The sequence below is a fragment of the Lampetra fluviatilis genome, chromosome 11 (genome assembly GCF_964198595.1).
Source record: "Lampetra fluviatilis chromosome 11, kcLamFluv1.1, whole genome shotgun sequence".
Classification (NCBI taxonomy): Eukaryota; Metazoa; Chordata; class Hyperoartia; order Petromyzontiformes; family Petromyzontidae; genus Lampetra; species Lampetra fluviatilis.
In genome coordinates this window covers 7,227,418-7,243,491 of record NC_136285.1, presented here as the reverse complement: position 1 = coordinate 7,243,491, position 16,074 = coordinate 7,227,418, and the positions used below count along the sequence as shown (strand labels likewise).

The 16,074-nt window shown below is 51.3% G+C and overlaps 1 protein-coding gene across 1 annotated transcript in view; it reads right to left on the bottom strand.

Annotated features, from left to right (window-relative positions):
* Nucleotides 1-16,074, bottom strand: part of LOC144934753 (rho guanine nucleotide exchange factor 3-like) — a 56,032-nt gene that overhangs the window by 7,063 nt on the left and 32,895 nt on the right. Inside the window, exons 3-11 of the mRNA XM_078860865.1 lie at nucleotides 13,228-13,422; nucleotides 9,805-9,867; nucleotides 6,001-6,097; nucleotides 5,295-5,371; nucleotides 4,404-4,661; nucleotides 2,954-3,124; nucleotides 1,752-1,829; nucleotides 938-1,040; nucleotides 257-537 (exon numbers count right to left, since the gene is read on the bottom strand). Coding sequence (XP_078716991.1) covers nucleotides 257-537; nucleotides 938-1,040; nucleotides 1,752-1,829; nucleotides 2,954-3,124; nucleotides 4,404-4,661; nucleotides 5,295-5,371; nucleotides 6,001-6,097; nucleotides 9,805-9,867; nucleotides 13,228-13,422 — 1,323 coding nt within the window. The remainder of the gene's footprint in view (nucleotides 1-256; nucleotides 538-937; nucleotides 1,041-1,751; nucleotides 1,830-2,953; nucleotides 3,125-4,403; nucleotides 4,662-5,294; nucleotides 5,372-6,000; nucleotides 6,098-9,804; nucleotides 9,868-13,227; nucleotides 13,423-16,074) is intronic.

The window sequence follows — 16,074 nt, the reverse complement described above, 5'->3', positions numbered from 1 at the left end:
GAGCTATACAGCTCTTTTTGATGAGCCACCTGGCCACAAATGATCGCACAACGAAGTGGCTTATCATGCGGCGGCGCACCCTCATCAGTTCTCTGTCCCGCCACGGCATGACTGCAAGCCGATTTCACAGTGCGAGGAATCACAGTACGGCAATTCGTCGTCGAACGCGGTTTTCGCCAAACGCGTCGCGTCTACCGCCGCGTCACAACGAGGGGCGGCCGCAATCGCCTTCACCTCCGGCTCCCGTGTCCCTCACCTCGGACTCCGAGTCGGAGAATCCGCCCAGGGACAGCTCCATGTCGGAGCGCACCGACCCGGGCGCCTCCTCCGCGTCGCTGTACGCTTCGCCGGGCGTCGGGGGGCCGCTGTCGTCGGCGGGGATCTCGGGGGGGCTCGGCGGGGGACCCGTGCCCTGGGCGCGTCCGTGCAGGGCGGTCCCCAGGCACGCGAGCCAGCGCCGCTTGTTGTAGGCGCTGTCGGCCTGCAGGGTGTGGCCTCGGCCCATGGGCCCCACGCCCACGCGGAACGCGTTCTTGCCTGGGGGTACCGGCGTCACCGTGAAGAGTTGTCAAACTCGCGGTGCCGGCGTCATCGGCAAATTACTCAATCATCGGGATTAGACGAAGCGATTGTCACCCCCCCCCACCACCCTCCCCGGCTGCCAGACTAATTCTCGCTTGCAGGCGTGGTGCTGAGGTCACATCTTGTGCCACACAGAGACATCTGCCACCTGGGGTGCCCCATTCAAATGTTTGAGATGAGATATAAAGTGCTATGAGATGCCCCGTTGTAAATGGCGCTCTTTCAAAAAACAAATGGTTCTTGTTTATTATTACTACTACGGCTACGAGTGTCATCATTCCCGTCAGTGCCACCATGAGCGTTGACTCACAGTGGAATCAAAGGCAACGACAGAAAACGACGTCCGAATTCTCACCACGATCGTTTGGCCCGAAGGGTCCACGGAAGGAGCCTCTTCCCCCTGGCTCCGTGATGTCCTCCAGGCGGAGCTCCGCCGTGGGGACCGGCTGCCGGAACACCTGTGCGATGATCAAAGACACGGATCAAGGTGCGCAATTCACGCACCGAGGCACCGAGTGGAGCCCTGCCCCCATCCTGGCTCAAGACACATCTGTTTTCCTCTGCTAATGGCCAACTGCGCCCGCTGTTTTTGTGCGAGTTCTTAAAATGCGGTTGCATTTAGGGCAGGCGTCGGCAACCCGCGGCTCCTGAGCTGCATGCCCCTCTTTAAGGACTGATCGTGACATTATTGAGACGCATTGCGTCTCTTGAAATATTACATTTTTTTACCGAACTGGAAAAAAAAGGCTCTTACTTTGGTTGCCGACCACTGATTTAGATGCTCGACGAATCCAAAAGGTAATCGAACTGTATCATCGTTATCGGTAATAGTAGCAGCTTTACTATGAGCGACATTCTCAAAGCCAGCTGGGCTGCACGGATCAGGAATGGCAAACGTCGGTGTTGAAGTGCTCGAAGTCGAAGGTCATTATAAAATTGAGACCATGAGACACCGTCACCTGATCGTCTGATATTGCAAATGACGACAATGACGTGAGTGTCATTAACAGCCAAAATTACGGGGGGGTTGCAGACTTTAATTGAATCATCAAACCTGAGCCAACCGGCTCGATGGCTCGTTTCTGCACTGCTAAACGTTGATAAATAAATACACTATCGATCGTGTGCCGGGTAGGAAGTTTGCTTGGCGAGGCCACGGCGTCTCCCACCTGGTAGAAACTTCTCTCTCCGCGGGCGCCAGGGCGAGTGAGCACCAGCACCTCGTCAAACAGAAACACGTGCAGCTTCTGTTGGGTCGCCACACACACGTGCACGGACGCACACGTGTACATGCGTAAATAAAGTGTGTTTTAGTCCAATGAGATTCGTGCATTTCTGTGCCGTGTGCGTGTAAATAAGTGCTTCCGTAGCTTGTGTGTTCGGCTAGTATCCAATCAATATCAATACAAATGATGTATATATTGTTGGTAATCATGCCAGAGTAAAAACCTGGAATATATTTTCAGGTCTAAGTGGCTCCATGCTCAACCGAGCATTATTTGCATTGCCGTTTGAAAAATGGGGGTACTTAGCTTTTTTATTGAATGCACATTTACAGCCCTTTGTCAATCCGCTACTGGATGAGTGCCTCTCCATGCCATGCGGATAGTGGGGTGTTATTTGACCACACTGGCCAGTGCGTTTTCCTTAAAAGGTGGAGTGTAGAAGTGGGAGCACAGAAGCACAGTACAACAATTGATGTTGCTGTACTGCCCTTCCGATGGCCAAAACCGAGCCCCACAACCTATGGCACCTGTTATGCATGGTGGTCATCCATCCATGCACCATTCGCACCCAACCCCTGCCGAGCTTCCGGTATATTATGGGATCGGGCACATCCTGGATCATGTGGTCATGGGTCTTTGACACGGATGTTGCGACGTAAATTAATGAAACAAGTGACCAGGATGAATGGATGTCAAACATCACGCATCGAAAGATGCCGCGGTGGGCAGAGAGAAGTGAAAAGGAGATAACAGTTAAGAGCACATTTGGTATTCGCATCACTCTCGTAGCACAAGCTATCGCGAAGAGGCTAAGCTTCACAGACCGGCACAGTCTGCCGGAAAGCGGTGATGCTGCCATGTGGTTTTATCCCATTAAGTAAGTTGCAGGTAATTTTTTTCGAATTTGGCAAATTTTGACCATGACGCCTGCGCACATGACCGAGTCTTTTTCAAATAACATCACGTGATCTTCAACTGTTCACGGCGAAGCAGGCACCGAGTGTATTCTTTCGGTGAACACGCCCGCAGCATTAACTAGGGCGGGCCGCAGGGCTTGAAGCGCGAATCCTCTGCTACAACGAGCGGCAAATGCGCTACCGCCCGGCCAACTCGCCGAGCCGTGCAGTGTGCGTGGGGGCACTCACGGTGCCACGTTGGTTGCGCAGCTCCCCGTGGCAGTGCAGGAGACGCGCCGAAGCGATGCGCGGGTCCCGGTGCCGCGCGTCCACAAACTCGAGCCGCTCGCGGTAGAAGCAGCACTCGGACTCGCCCGTGCGCAAGTTGATCTCAGAGAGGATGCCCCGGACGATCTCCGTCTGAGGGAGGAAGGGGGTGGGGGGGACAAAGAAGCAGCATCAGCTCGGCGCTCATGGGAAGGCACGCGCGTCATCACGGGCGACGGGGGAGGCCAAATGTTTAACACGCTCGCCTAGAAGTTCTATTCCTTGACCTGCGGTCAGATGGAGCAATGTTCGTGGGGAGGTGGAGAGGGGCAGGCGGAATAAGGGGAAGGATTGTGCGAGAGGGTGGTGTTTGTTTAGCTTAAGGGGTAGGGCTGGTGTTTGGTTGGCGAGTGTGCTTAGCCTCCTACCAGTTTGCCGCTTCTCCCCGATGCCAAGTATGGCCACGTTTTGTTTGCCTTTCACGGATCCCACTCAGCCACCTCTCAGGGGTGATGACCTGACAACACGGGTTGAGGAGCCCTCTCCTCACCGAGGGCCGCATTGGGTTTCACAAGTAATATGGCTACAAGTAACGTGCGTCTTGGCTGTGCACAAAGGGGCCCTTGCAGTGACAAGGAGAAACGGGAGTGCCATTACCGGATTGAAAATATTTCCCTCCAGTACTCGATTAGTGCGGCAAAGATGCTCGCAGCGGGTGGCTAAATATCGATGGCAGGACGCTTCCAACTGCTTTCTGTGTTTAGTTTGTTGTCTTTCCCCCGCACCTCCGATTAGCACGGTTGGTTACTTACGGTGCGAAAGAAGTTCAACTTACACACATCCACCCCTGTCATGTAGCTCCACCCCCTGTCATGTAGCTCCACCCCCGTCATGTAGCTCCACCCCCTGTCATGTAGCTCCACCCCCTGTCATGCAGCTCCACCCCCTGTCATGTAGCTCCACCCCCTGTCATGTAGCTCCACCCCCTGTCATGTAGCTCCACCCCCTGTCATGTAGCTCCACCCCCTGTCATGTAGCTCCACCCCCCATCATGTAGCTCCACCCCCTGTCATGTAGCTCCACCCCCATCATGTAGCTCCACCCCCCGTCATGTAGCTCCACCCCCATCGTGTAGCTCCACCCCCTGCCATGTAGCTCCACCCCCGTCATGTAGCTCCACCTCCTGTCATGTAGCTCCACCCCCGTCATGTAGCTCCACCCCCATCATGTAGCTCCACCCCCCATCATGTAGCTCCACCCCCGTCATGTAGCTCCACCCCCGTCATGTAGCTCCACCCCCCGTCATATAGCTCCACCCCCTGTCATGTAGCTCCACCCCCTGTCATGTAGCTCCACCCCCTGTCATGTAGCTCCACCCCAGTCATGTAGCTCCACCCCTTGTCAATCAGAGTGACCGCGGCAGGGCCCTCACCGCGTGGCGCAGCAGGTCGACGTCGGGGTGCTCCGCGGGCGTGTGGCGCTCGATCTCGCGCAGCAGCAGCGGGTACTTGACGAGGCGCGAGCGCGGCACGTCCAGGAAGCTCCACAGCTCCAGCTTGCGGCTGAACGGCGACTCGATGCAGCGCTGCAGGAAGTCCTGCACACGCGGGTCGCGCTTCTTCTGGTCCAGCAGCGCCTTGGCCGCCACCTGGTTGCCGCAGTAGCTGGTGTACGCGTTGAGGCACGGCAGCTGCAACGGCAGGAACGGCGGCGAGATGTTAACTCCCTCGCCTGGTATGCAGGAGGCTGTGGGTCCGATCCCGACCCTGACGCCTGTATACTTGGAGTTTGCGTGTCTCTCTCCCAGCAGTCGCGTGGATTTTTCTCCGGGTCCTCCGGTTTTTCCCTCCACATTTAGAATCAACGTCACGCGTTTAGAGTATTTGGCTGCTGGTATTAATTTCAACATGGTAAGCCACTTCATTAAGCTATCGTTTGTGGCCAGGTCACTTCTGAAAAAGAGCTACATAGCTCAATGGGCCTTAAATGGTAAAATAAAAATAGTTTGGTTTAGGATGGTTTTCCAGCCGCTCTCTAAGCCATGAGGATTTGCACGTAGCGGCCGCAATTTGTAGCACCTTCGCAATTATGTCTCGTCACAACCACACCAATAAGCTGACATTGTCCAGCCAAGGGGACCCCCCCACGGCAGCTGTCCCCTTGTGGGGCAAGGTCAAAGCAGCACCCGCCAGCGGGCATCAGGCTTACCGGTATGGGAAGCGATGAAGCTACGCGGCGTATTCCAATTGAGTGATGTAAGAGTGAGTATCCAATTTGTCAGAGCGTGTCCGCAGCTGTGCAGGCCTCGTCTCTTAACACTCACCCACGTGACGAGGGTTTGTCCCACTTCCTTCACGGTGCCGTCGGGACCACGAGCCTCTTCCAGACGTCTGACCAGGTCTGCGGGAAGAGACGGCATCGGCGGTAAAGCGATCAGATCCGGCAACACCATCATCAGCAGCAGCAGTCATCGCATTAAAATTCAAGGGATGTTGGTGAATGGCTCAATTCAGTCCCTGAAGATGCTGCAAACACGTGGTGCGAAATGGCGGACATAACGCTGAACAACACGGGCCATCACACGAAAACACATCCGAGCGCAACCACGTGCGTTCCTGACACTGTAGAAGGTCTAAAACGATGCTGCTGCATCGTGTTAATTATCATTCACAGCCAAAGAGTGCAACTGTGTCTCTGCTCAAAGGTGAGCAATGTCAGTAACCCTGAGCCGTGAGTGGTAATCGCAGTCCCTCCATCAGAACAACCGCTCTTGCTTCCCCCCGAAATGGTACAAATTTGATTGACCAGCATGAAATTAAGGGCCAAGAATGTTCTATCCTGAAGAGGATTTAAACTCACAACCCTGTGACTGTGCCACGCAGTTAGGCTGCTGTTACATCGTCACGTCTTATGTCTTCCCAGTAAACGTGCTACGTTGGGCCAACTTTAGCACGTGGTTGGAACCGTTCGAGCAACGTCGGCCCAACGTTCCAAGCTTGCTCGGTTCTTGTAGTAATGTTCATTGTTACCTTGGTGCAATGGAATAAACGAGTCGAGGTCTCCGAATATCTTTGTTAATTCTTCCTCGTTCATGATGCCCAACTTCAGCATGGGGTCGTGGTAAGCCTGCGTGATTCAGAACACAAACAGGCCACGGTGACTCTTATGAATGTGGTTAAGGGAAGCATAGACTGCTCACTCCCCAACGCAAGTTAAATAAAGTGCTTGACCTTCACGAGTCATACATTAAACATACTGTGGTTTAGTTTAACAATTTACGTGGAACCACCAGCCATCCGTGCTGTTGACTCCCCGCCTCTATTGAAGCCTCTAGAACTTCCTTGTTTCCTCTGCTCACGACCGACTCTTTCTCCACGTAACAAATATGCCCCCCTGTGCTGCACGATGTCTTCTTAAGATGTATTTGCATTCAGACGCTACATACAGTACATTCAAATTGCATTGTTGCATTGTATTGGGGCGTTTGGTTATATGACCGTGTAAACTTCAACACACTTCAAAACATTATTAACAAATGTGAAATGTAAATGGCGTTAACACTATGGGAACCTCATTTGCCAGTAAAAATATGATAATTGGTTTTTTACCCTTCTATCTGACAACAAAACTGACACCTTTTTACAAGGAGTCATGTTTGCATTATGACCGCAGGTATTGCGGTCTATGCAAACATGACTTCTTGTAAAAAGGTGTCAGTTTTGTTGCCAGATAGAAGGGTAAAAAAACAATTATCGTAAATGGGGTTCTTACGCAGAAGTGAATTATGTTTCTCTTTGACCCACCCATCTTCAACTTGTTGCCTATACATCTACGCCTCTATCAGGATGGGTTCACAAATTCTTACCTAGTCAATCGGCAGGTCGTATGTGATGGGGCAAAGTGTGGGTACTCCCACCTCTTCCAAGATGTCTGACCAGCGTGGAAGAGTAGGCCAAATACCCCCTAAACAAGCTCTCTAGTTCCTCCCTCTAGTGGAGGCGTCACCGCCGGCAGTGGCATCAATTGGATATTACAGGGCGACACCTTTATGGTTTTAGCTAAATGGCAATGATTGACTGTGGAGATTTGGTATTCAAATCAGCCCATGCTGCATGTGGCCTTAAATGGTCTAAATCCGATCACCCGCTTCATCTCTGATAACAGCGTCTCTGCGCGTCCTTGAGAGATCTATGGCGTTACCGGTTATCTCCCGCTGTCGATAAGAAGACGACTGAATTGCTCGCAAGTTGTTATTGTTAAGGGGTTGTTTTTTTGTGTAAAACGGGGCCTGCTGATTTGTTTCAACCACAGGCAAACACGAGAAACCTAAGCAGAGCCTCTACATTCCAGCGCCACATTCCAAGCCGGAACACAAAGTAGAGTAAATCCTTCCTTTGCATGCGATGGTCCAACTACATGGGACGCAATTGTCTCTATCGCATTAAGAAACGAAATCAACCGAGTGAGAAATTGTCAAAACTGTAGGGGGTTCCCATTTATATCAGATAATTCGGTTTGATGACCATCTAAACTTTAAACACGCTTCCAAGACATTACTTTGAAACAGAAAGAAAAAAACTGGATCGTTCTGTAGAAATGAATCACGTTTCCCTTTGCCCAACCGTCTTCAACTTAAATTTTCATTTAAAGCTTTCGTGACTGCAGGGATTCATATTCTTGGTTCTTTCGGTAAAGTCACGTAGAAGGGAAATAATAAAAGAATCTAAATATAAAACAATATTGTTTTATTTTTAAATTATTTGATTATTTCCTTTTTTTTTCACTTTACCGAAAGAAACAAGAATACGTCTTCAACTTGATAGCCACAGCATGAAGCCGGCGATTGGCCCTGGTAATTTGGTACGAAAATCATCTTGTGCTGGAGCCTTAAATGGGCCAGATCGTTTTTTCCACAAATCCTTGTGCTTCGTGTCTCGAGTTACAGCTTCTCCGCACGTCACCGAGGGCTCTTCGATGTGACGGGTTATCTCCCACCGTCGATAACACGAACACAAACTCGCTCGACCTCTGTCTTGGAGATTGTTTCGGACGCGGTAGATTTCCTCCTTGCCGCGCTTTTAACGCCACAGGCAAAGACTAGCAACCTAAGATGAGCTTCTTCTAAATTCCTTTAGTACATTCCAAAAGGCACAAATTCTGCTAAATATTCTTTTTGCATACGATCCTTCTCATAAATGGAACAATGTTGTTTACATTCCACTTTGGAAATAATATCAACAACGTCAGATTTCAACAAACTTCCAGAGGCTATTTGTAATAGTTGGTGTATTCCACTTGGAGTGTTAATGTTTCCATATTTCCATGCTGATGATTGTTTTAAAATTGTGCCAAGTCTAATTGTTGAACATGTTCACATTTCGATTTAAAGCTTTCGTGACTGCAGGGATTCATCTTCTTGGTTCTTTCGGTAAAGTCACGTAGAAGGGAAATAATAAAATAATAAAAAATATAACATAATATTAAAAGTCACGTAGAAGGGAAATAATAAAAGTAAAACATAATATAACAATATTTTATTATTTCCCTTCTATGTGACTTTACCGATGTTCACATTTATTTAGATATAAAAAAAAAAATTTTTGCCATACCATGCTTTGAATATGTACGTTATTAATTTTCTGTAATTTACCCCCTCTATTCAGGATCGAAACAGGAGGATTTCTCCACAACTCTGGCTGTCGCCTGATGAGGCTGGTTGTAATTACCGGCGAAACGTCTCGGTACTCGAATTATAAATGCTGTGGGTTTACTCTCAAACACACCGGTGTGCTGAACTAGTAACGAATTGGCACGTTTTGTTTGCCTGACAAACCTTACACATTGGCCGTGTCGTCGGGTGGTGGCGGGTTTAACAACACATCTATATTTACGCGATCTAACCCAAAAAAAAACCTCTGTCATGGACGAGATTTCGGGTTGTACCATGTGCTGTTCGGCATGATGTCTACGGCGTCTAGCCCCACGTGCCGGGAGCTTTGTCCGGAACAGAGTTCAAGTTCCTGGCAGGTGGGGTGAAGCGTCGTACACAAAGTGGAATGAACACGCGATGCAACCCGAAAACACACCGGGGAGCCGTACAACACGACCACCACGAACACCTGCAGAGCAGCCGTGAGCTACGCTTAATTGTTTTTACACGGCTCACACCTTATGGGGCAACTTTCAGTCTCAATGGGCTCACATAGAGTGTATATACGTGTGCATGCGTGTGTGTGTGTGTATGTATGAATGGTGCTGTATTGATTTCCGTATTAATCCTTCGATGAGCGTAATTTTCTATTGTGCTATATTCCCTTACACTAACACACAATGGCCTTCTCTAGGGAACAACGCCACTCGTTCTTTGATACCCCAGATTATTGCCATGCCTCCCAGAAATGATTAGCGGTTGACTCCCGACTTGGCCTGGCTCGCAGAGTCTGGCATTAACAAAAAATACCAATTTTTATTATACCAGGTAAAGCCCACTGAGCCATATAGCTTTTTTTCAGAAGCGAACTTGCCACAAATGATAGCTTAACAAAGCGGCATAGCATGTGGAAATTATAGCAGCCAAATTATCGCGTTATTTAAAATGCGGAGGGAAATACCGGAGGACCCGGAGAAAAATCTACACGACCACGGGGAGAACATGCAAACTCCACATATACAGCAGGTGTCAGGGTCGGGATCGAACCCACGACCCTCCTGTATACCAGGCGAGGTAATTAACATCTCGCCACCGTGGCGCCCCAAAGAGACGCGGCTGTGAGTTCAGCATCCGCACTCGGGGAACGGCTGGAGGAGGAATTGTTCGGGTGACGTTGCGATACCTTCTTGGCGAGCTGCAGGTCTTCGATGAGGGCTTGTTCACCTTGGAAAAGCTCGAAAATGGTCTGCGGAAGGGAACAAGGGGTTCACGCGGCGATCAGGGGGCAGAGAGAAGGGGAACACAAAACAGAGTGCTCAGACGAGGTGACAAAGCAGGGAGCAACGTAGAAGCACACAGAGTTGTCATGATTGTGGCATTAAAATAGCAACCGTAAAACGGTGGCTCTCGGTGGCTCAGAGTGGCTGATGACCTCATCGTCAGCACAGGGATCCTGGGGCCCAAACTGATATGAAACGAGGTTCTGCAGCTGTGTGGGGATGCCGTCGCGACGTAACGGGTAGCACCCTGGACTTGTGATTCAGAGGTCCACAGTTTAGTCTCTCCGCTCTGAATCTGAAGCAATTGCCAAGTGTCTTGCATTGCCTCCCCTCTCCCACACCACGGTTGGTCTATCGGCAGGTCGCGTGTGCGGTGGGGTAAAGCGTGGGCACCCCAACCTCTTCCAAGACGTCTGCCCAGCATGGAAGAGTAGGCCAAATACCCTCTGAAGAAGCTCTCCAGGGCTCCGGCTAGTGGAAGACCTTCCACCAGCCGTGGGCAAGAGCCAGACATTGGAGGGCTGCGCCTTTACCTCGTTGACCGCTGTCGAATGAGTTGATTAATTACAGCATGGTAAGATTAAAAATGTCTTTTTGTTTTGTACTTCACTGAAGCACAGCTCCAAGGGTTTAAGCCACAGCAAGTCAGAGTCAGTCACTCATGGTGCAAAGCTTAAGCCCGTAAAGATTAGAAAACACTCTTTCAGGATTCTGATCGTTTTGAGTGATGTGGATGTAATCCAGGAGGATACATGGGATATCTGTATTGGAAAAACACTTTGTTCTATGCGGAAATACTCATTAAAAAAATATCACAAAGGAGTTCAACGTGAAAATGTAACACGTTTACAGAACTTTGTCAATCCACTACGGAACGAAGGGCTCCCAAAACCGTGTCGGTTGGGTGGGAAGTTTGACCATACTTCACCACGCTGGTCAGTGCGGGTTAGCGCAGGTTGGGGGGGGGGGAGCCCGGGTGGCCAAGGTTCACGGCGCCGTGCACAGAACCACTGCGCACGCTAAGCCCTAATAAAATTGGTGAAAATTAAGAAGAAGAAGAAAAACAACTGCAAAGTTGGCTCACTGCCCTCTCGCAGCCAAACCCGTGAGGGGGCGAGAAGCACCTGGGGGCCACGCCTCACAAACGAGTTGGCTGCAGTTGCCAAGCACCCAAAGTCCGTGGTGGGTGCGCTCATTATTCATTTATTTACGTTGTGCCTCTTATTCTCTCAGCGCGAGCTCTGTCACGGCGGGGGGCGGTGGGCGGGGCCTGTTCACCTCCGAGGTGCGGATGACGACAGCCCCCCCCCCCCGGTGTTGCGGGTGTCTGATTGGTGGACTGGATGGGAAGGGGCGGGGCAGGTGAGCGCGTGGGCAGGAGGGGGTCAGAGGGACCACCTCGTGGGCGGTTGAACGGTGGGGGGGGGGGTTGAGCAACGTCACTATTGAGTCACACCTGACGGCGCAGGAACCCGTCAGGTGTTGCCGTCACCCCCCCCATCCCCCCACCCCCCGTTCTAAAAGAGTTCACCGTGAAGCAGGTGTAGCTTCAGCCCTCGTAGCGCGATGCCGGCCACGCGCTGAGCACGGCGTATTTGGCTGGCCGGCCCTTGGTATCGTCCGGTCAACAATTACGCAAGGGGAGAGAAATGACGTCGACTGGTGGTGATACGCCAGGCAGAAGCTCACCGAGATTCTATTAATCGAATCTACTGCCGGATGAAGAAGACCTCCCTAAGCCGTCACAATCTCTCAGCTCGCATCTCCGATGAGCGCAGTTGGCTACGTACGGTGCGAAAGAAGCTGGACATGCATGCACACAGTTCTGTGATGCAACGATACATCCCACGCACACGCACGCGGGGCAGTTCCATCGCGCCACCTCCGTGCAGGTCGTTCTCCTCGGGGGTTTTTTTCACCCCTTTGGCTGCCGCTCCGTCGCTAGTCTCGACCGCCGGTCATCGCCCCCTCGAGCCATGACGTGTCCTGCCCAAGCCCACCACTTCCTGCTCTGAACCGGCAGTACGATGTCTCTACTCTGTGTACGTTCTCTAATCCACGTGTTCCAATTCCATCCTATTCGTGCCCTTTTCAGGTTTTGTTGCCTTTTATTTGTGAGCAACTTTTTGACGAAAAAATATTACACCGATGTATGTTGAACTTCATTCGCACCGTACGTAGCCAACCGCGCTAATCGGAGGTGCGTCACCTGCTCTGACACAACGACAGTTAATAACTTCACCTGCGATTATTTACTGAAAGATACGCTTTGAAGGTGACAAGTTTCGAACATAAAACGATATACAACGGACCTGACAGACTTCACATGGTCTTCAACATCCACTTCAAAGCAACAGCAGCAGCTGTGCTTTGGTAATTGCCACTCAAGACCAGCAGGTGTGAATAATGGCTCAGTGGTCAGAAAAGTGGCCTAAGGGCCATGCAGCTGCCCAATGACCACAGTAGATTTTTATATTTAATATCCAGGAAAGCCTCCATGAATCTAGATATTATCCATAATATAAGGGGGGGGGGGGAGTTTGGGTGAGATAGCGTAATGTAACCAAAAAAAACATATTTTCTGGATAATATTGTTTACGAAAGCCTACGTGCTGTAAAATTGGCAAGTTTGGCCAGACGTTTCTGGCCAAACGAGTATTTTGAGCACGGGAGGAGTGCGCTTGCAAACCCAAAAATGTTGGGGATTAACATTCAAAACACTCACAGAGATTGGTCATAAACCACGACTTGCTGTACCGCCACCTACACACGAGGGTGTTGTGACATTCACAAAACCCTCCTCCACCCAGCCCAGCATTGCAGGTGCCCAGCACCACCACGGTGGGAGATTAAACCATCACCCCTCCCCACCTCTTTCCAGCCAGCAGTGCGACTGGGTAGACAGTGGTCAGTCAATCGGCAAGTCGCGCATGGTGGGGTAAAGCGTGGGTATTCCCACTTTTTCCAGCGTGGAAGAGTAGGCCAAATGTCGTGGGTTCGATCCCGATCCTGATGCCTGTATATTTGCAGTTTGCCCGTTCTATATCTCTCTGGTCGCGTGGATTTTTCTCCGGGTCCTCCAGTTTTTCCCTCCACATTTAGAAGCCATACATTTAGAACATTTGGCCGCTATAAATTTCCGCATAGCAAGCCACTCCGTCGGGCTTATCATTTGCGGCCGCGTCGCGCCTGAAAACGAGCTGCATAGCTCGGTCGGGCCTTATCCGGTAACATCAAAATGAGTTCACAGTTTAGTTTTACAGAGGCCGATCCCTCCATCGGCGTGCGGCCGTGCGGGCCGGCGAGCCGGCCGGACAGACGCTCACCTCTTGCCGCTTGATCTCGGAGGAGGGCAGCGCGTCGCCGTCGCGCGCCGTGAACGTCTCGCTCCACAGGCGGCTGTTGGAGCGGCGAGGCGGGGGCCCCGCCTGGGGCGGCGTCACCAGGGCCGGGGGGCTCTTCCCCGGCGGGGTCTTCTGCTGAGCGGGGGGCTGCTCCACCGAGCGCACGCTCGTCGTGCGCTGCAGCGCGGAAGGGGAACAGGACGCACCAGGGCGAGAGACAAGGCCGGGTGTTAGGCCAGTGGGGTAGCGTGGTGCGTGTCACCCAGAGGTCGCAAACGGGTTTTTATTCCTTACCCGTACCCGGCCGCACCAGGGTCGCAAATGGGTACGGGTACCCGTGCCCGGCCGGGTACGGGTACCCGTTCCCTACCCGTACCCGTACCCTACCCGAAATGAGTGACAAACGGTTACTCACCAGTGACTCACGGCCTACCCGTACCCGTACCCGGCCGCACTAGGGTCGCAAACGGCTACCCGTACCCGTACCCGGCCGGGTACGGGTAGCCGGGTATCGGGTAGGGTATGGGTATCGGGTACCCGGTTGCGACCTCTGGTGTCACCCCCCCCCTCCTGAACCCCCCCCTCGCCCCTCTTCGTAGGCCGGTGCCTGGGTCCCCTTTGGACCGTGGGTCCCCAGTGCAGTTGCACCGCCTACACACACCCGACAGCTCGGTACCGCTGTGAACGCTTGTAAGGTTGTGAGCCCCTCTCTCAGAGAGCAAGTGCGATTTTAGTACATGGGCATATTAGGTTTTTTGTTTTGTTTAAATTACCTTGGACTCCAGGCCTATGCACTGCCTAAGCCGAGAGCCTTCCTAAAGTGAATCAGCCAAAGGCTGCTGTGGCAACGCATTAAGGAACTGCTCATTTGCATTGAATGGGGTCCCATAGTTATTTTTAAGGAGTGCTCTTGCAAATAACAGCTGGTTATCCATGAGCATTTGCTTAACAAGCTTGACTCTCCATTGGAACCTCATTTGCCAGTAAAAAAATATGATAATTGGTTTTTTACCCTTTTATCTGGCAACAAAACTGACACCTTTTTTACATTAACAGAGTTATGTTTTTTTTTGCATTATGACTGCAGGTATTGTGGTCTATGCAAACATGACTCCTTGTAAAAAAAAGGCGTCAGTTTTGTTGACAAATAAAAGGGTAAACAAACAATAATCAAGCTTGAGTCTGCTGATGAGACCCAGAAGGTTTGGGATAATATTTAGTTTTTAATATATATAGCGTCATTCATGCCAATTGCATCTCACAAGACTGTACAATAATTATATCCATAATCACGTTAAGGGCTACATCCTATTTACAACAATTATTAAGTCAATTAAAACCCTCAGAAATGTTTTAATGAATAAACCAAACCGGTTTAGAGTTGGCAGCTTGCTTAAAAGATGCTGCTTGACACTATTGGTCTGGAAAACCAACAGGCACATGGGCTGAACACATTTTTTTATGAACCACGTGGAGGCAGAGAACGGAGTTCTCCTTATATTGCTCATGGGGAGCTGGCATCTATTCTTCTTCTGTTGCTCCAGCTGTCTGCAACTCAGTCTCCCCGTTGTCTGCACCGCGACCTCCCTTCTCCCCCAGTCGCAATCTTGGTTAAAGCCCCTCCCCTCGTTATCCTTAACGCATGAATGACCACCTCTGTGCATCGTACCATAATAACCATCCCTTTCCACTATCTCCCACTAACGACGATTCATCACCTCTCTCCCCCCTCCTCCCCAGCCTTATAATATATATGCCGTTGTACTTAGCTGGTTTAGAAACTAAAATATTATTAATGTCGGAAAAAACCCGTGACACAATGGCCTACTTTTATGAATGAGATCAGAGGGAGGCTTTTACCATTAACTTCACGGTCGACTTGCGCTCGTTGGCAATTCCACTCGAAAATCACCGGGGTGTGGTGGGGATTCAAATCATGGAACCAATCCAATCCTCGCTCAAGATTGGACGTCTCAGAGATTCTCTGTGGCCTTTCCCTTGCCTACGTCCCCTCTCATCTCACTCTACTCCCCACCACGCACTCTCCTACCTCTCCACTCTCATCTCACTCTACTCCCCACCACGCACTCTCCTACCTCTCATCTCACTCTACTCCTCTCCACGCACTCTCCTGCCTCTCCCCTCTCATCTCACTCTACTCCCCACCACGCACTCTCCTACCTCTCCCCTCTCATCTCACTCTACTCCTCTCCACGCACTCTCCTACCTCTCCCCTCTCATCTCACTCTACTTCCCACCACGCACTTTCCTACCTCTCCCCTCTCAATCTACTCCCCACCACGCACTCTCCTACCTCTCCCCTCTCATCTCACTCCACTCCCATCCACGCACTCTCCTACCTCTCTGCTCTCATCTCTACTCGCCTCCACGCACTCTCCTACCTCTCCCCTCTCATCTCACTCTACTCCCCTCCACGCACTCTCCTACCTCTCCCCTCTCATCTCACTCTACTCCCCACCACGCACCCTCCTACCTCTCCCCTCTCATCTCACTCTACTCCCCTCCACGCACTCTCTTACCTATCCTCTCTCATCTCACTCTACTCCCCTCCACGCACTCTCCTACCTCTCCCCTCTCATCTCCCTCTACTCCCCTCCACGCACTCTCATGCCTCTCATCTCACTCTACTCCCCTCCATGCACTCTCCCACCTCTCATCTCACTCCACTCCCCTCCACGCACTTTATTACCTCTCCCCTCTCACCTCACTCCACTCCCCTCCACGCACTCTCCTACCTCTCCCCTCTCATCTCACTCTACGCCCCACCACGCACTCTCCTACCTCTCCCCTCTCATCTCACTCTACTCC